Genomic DNA, 1,869 nt, shown 5'->3' with positions numbered 1-1,869 from the left:
CCTTGGGTGCCTGCGACGGTCCTCTGCTTGTTGCGGCGGCGCTCGCTTTCGCCGCGCCTGTCGTCCTGGGCTGGGATTGCTGCTGGCGTATCCTCGTCGGCGGTGCCACGTTCGCCCCTTTCCTCGCTGTCTCTCCTCCAACGGCGACGGCTGTCTTCCTCTGATTTTTGTTCTTCCGTCTCTTCTTCCTCGCCTCTACCACTCTCCACTCCCCACCCTCCTGCTCCCTCGGGAGTGTAACGTCAATTCACATCAGAGACCAGGCCACACACCACGGATAGGATGGCACCCAGATGTCTGCATATCCTCCCTCAATAGTCTTAGAGTAATGTTGTCTCATCGAAATTTGTTACTTTTCATCCAAACTCTAAGGTAAATATATTAAATTAATATACACAATGTATCCGGTTGATCTCAGACCACACATATATTTCGAAATTTATTTTTTATTTATGCCAAATTTAAATATATATTATTCGTTTTATATGATTAACAAACCATTCCTTATTCAAGTCAACTATATAATATTTTCTCTATTGTTGTGCATCTTAACTCTTATCATTCTAGTTGAAATTATAAATATTCGATTCAATTGCATTTTGTTCATAATCGAAGTGCCCCAGGATCAATGGATATTCGACGTGGAGACCGAATACTAGTTTTCTTGCCATTATTTCACGGTTATGCGTTCGGAATGATGAATACGGCAATAAGTTGCGGTGCAGCTGTGTACATAATGGGAAATTTCGAGTTAGAAACGTTACTCAGTTCCGTAGAAAAATACAGAATTACGCATATACCATTGGTCCCTCCAGTTTTAGTTGGTCTTGCGAAGCATCCAATGGTGCCAAATTACGATTTCAGCAGCGTGAGAGAGATCGTTTCCGGTGCGGCACCGCTTCCGCCGGATGTAAGTTTTTCGTCCAAACTACCCAACGTAATACGTTATAACGTTATTCTATAAAACGTAATACGTTATAACGTTATACCATATAACGTAATACGTTATAACGTCATACCATAAAACATAATACGTTATTACGTTATTCTATCTAACGTAATACGTCATAAAGTTATGCTATATAACGTAATACGTTATTACGTTATACTATATAACGTAATACGTTATAGCTTTATACTATAAAACGTAATACGTTATAAAGTTATACTATATAACGTAATACGTTATAATGCTACACTACCTAACGTAATTCGTTATAACGTTATACTATATAACGGAATACGTTATAACGTTATACTATATAACGTAATACGTCATTACGTTATTCTATATACCGTAATACGTTATAACGTTATACTACCTAACGTAACACGTTATAACGTTATACTATATAACGGAATACGTTATCACGTTATACTATATAACGTAATACGTTATAACGTTATACCATATAATGTAATACGTTATAACGTTATTCTATAAAATACAATACGTTATAACGTTATACCATATGACGTAATACGTTATAACGTTATTCTAAGTAACGTCATACGTTATAAAGTTATACTATATAAAGTAATACATTATAACGTTATGCTATATAACGTAGTACGGTATAACGTTATACTGTATAACGTAATACGTTACAACTTTACACTATAAAACGTAATATGTTATAACGTTATTCCATATAACGTTATACTATATAATGTAATACGTTATACCTTTAAACTTTAAAACGTAATACGTTATAACGTTATACCATATAACGTAATACGTTATAACGTTATAGTATATAACGTAATGGGTTATAACTTTACACTATAAAACGTAATATGTTATAACGTTATACCATATAACGTTATACTATATAACGTAATACGTTATAACGTTATGCCATATAACGT

The 1,869-nt window shown here is 34.8% G+C and overlaps 1 protein-coding gene across 1 annotated transcript; it reads left to right on the top strand.

Moving 5' to 3' along the window:
* Positions 1–314: 314 nt before the first annotated feature.
* LOC126876323 (uncharacterized) lies at positions 315–964 on the top strand. The gene is made up of 2 exons (XM_050639162.1): positions 315–372; positions 616–964. Exons 1-2 carry the CDS (start codon positions 329–331, stop codon positions 962–964), a joined length of 393 nt encoding a protein of 130 aa, XP_050495119.1. The 5' UTR covers positions 315–328.
* The last annotated feature ends 905 nt before the right edge of the window (positions 965–1,869 follow it).

This window comes from Bombus huntii, unplaced genomic scaffold, assembly GCF_024542735.1.
Source record: "Bombus huntii isolate Logan2020A unplaced genomic scaffold, iyBomHunt1.1 ctg00000069.1, whole genome shotgun sequence".
Taxonomy (NCBI): domain Eukaryota; kingdom Metazoa; phylum Arthropoda; class Insecta; order Hymenoptera; family Apidae; genus Bombus; species Bombus huntii.
The sequence above is the reverse complement of the archived record's forward strand: the minus strand, read 5'-3'. Positions and strand labels throughout refer to the sequence as shown.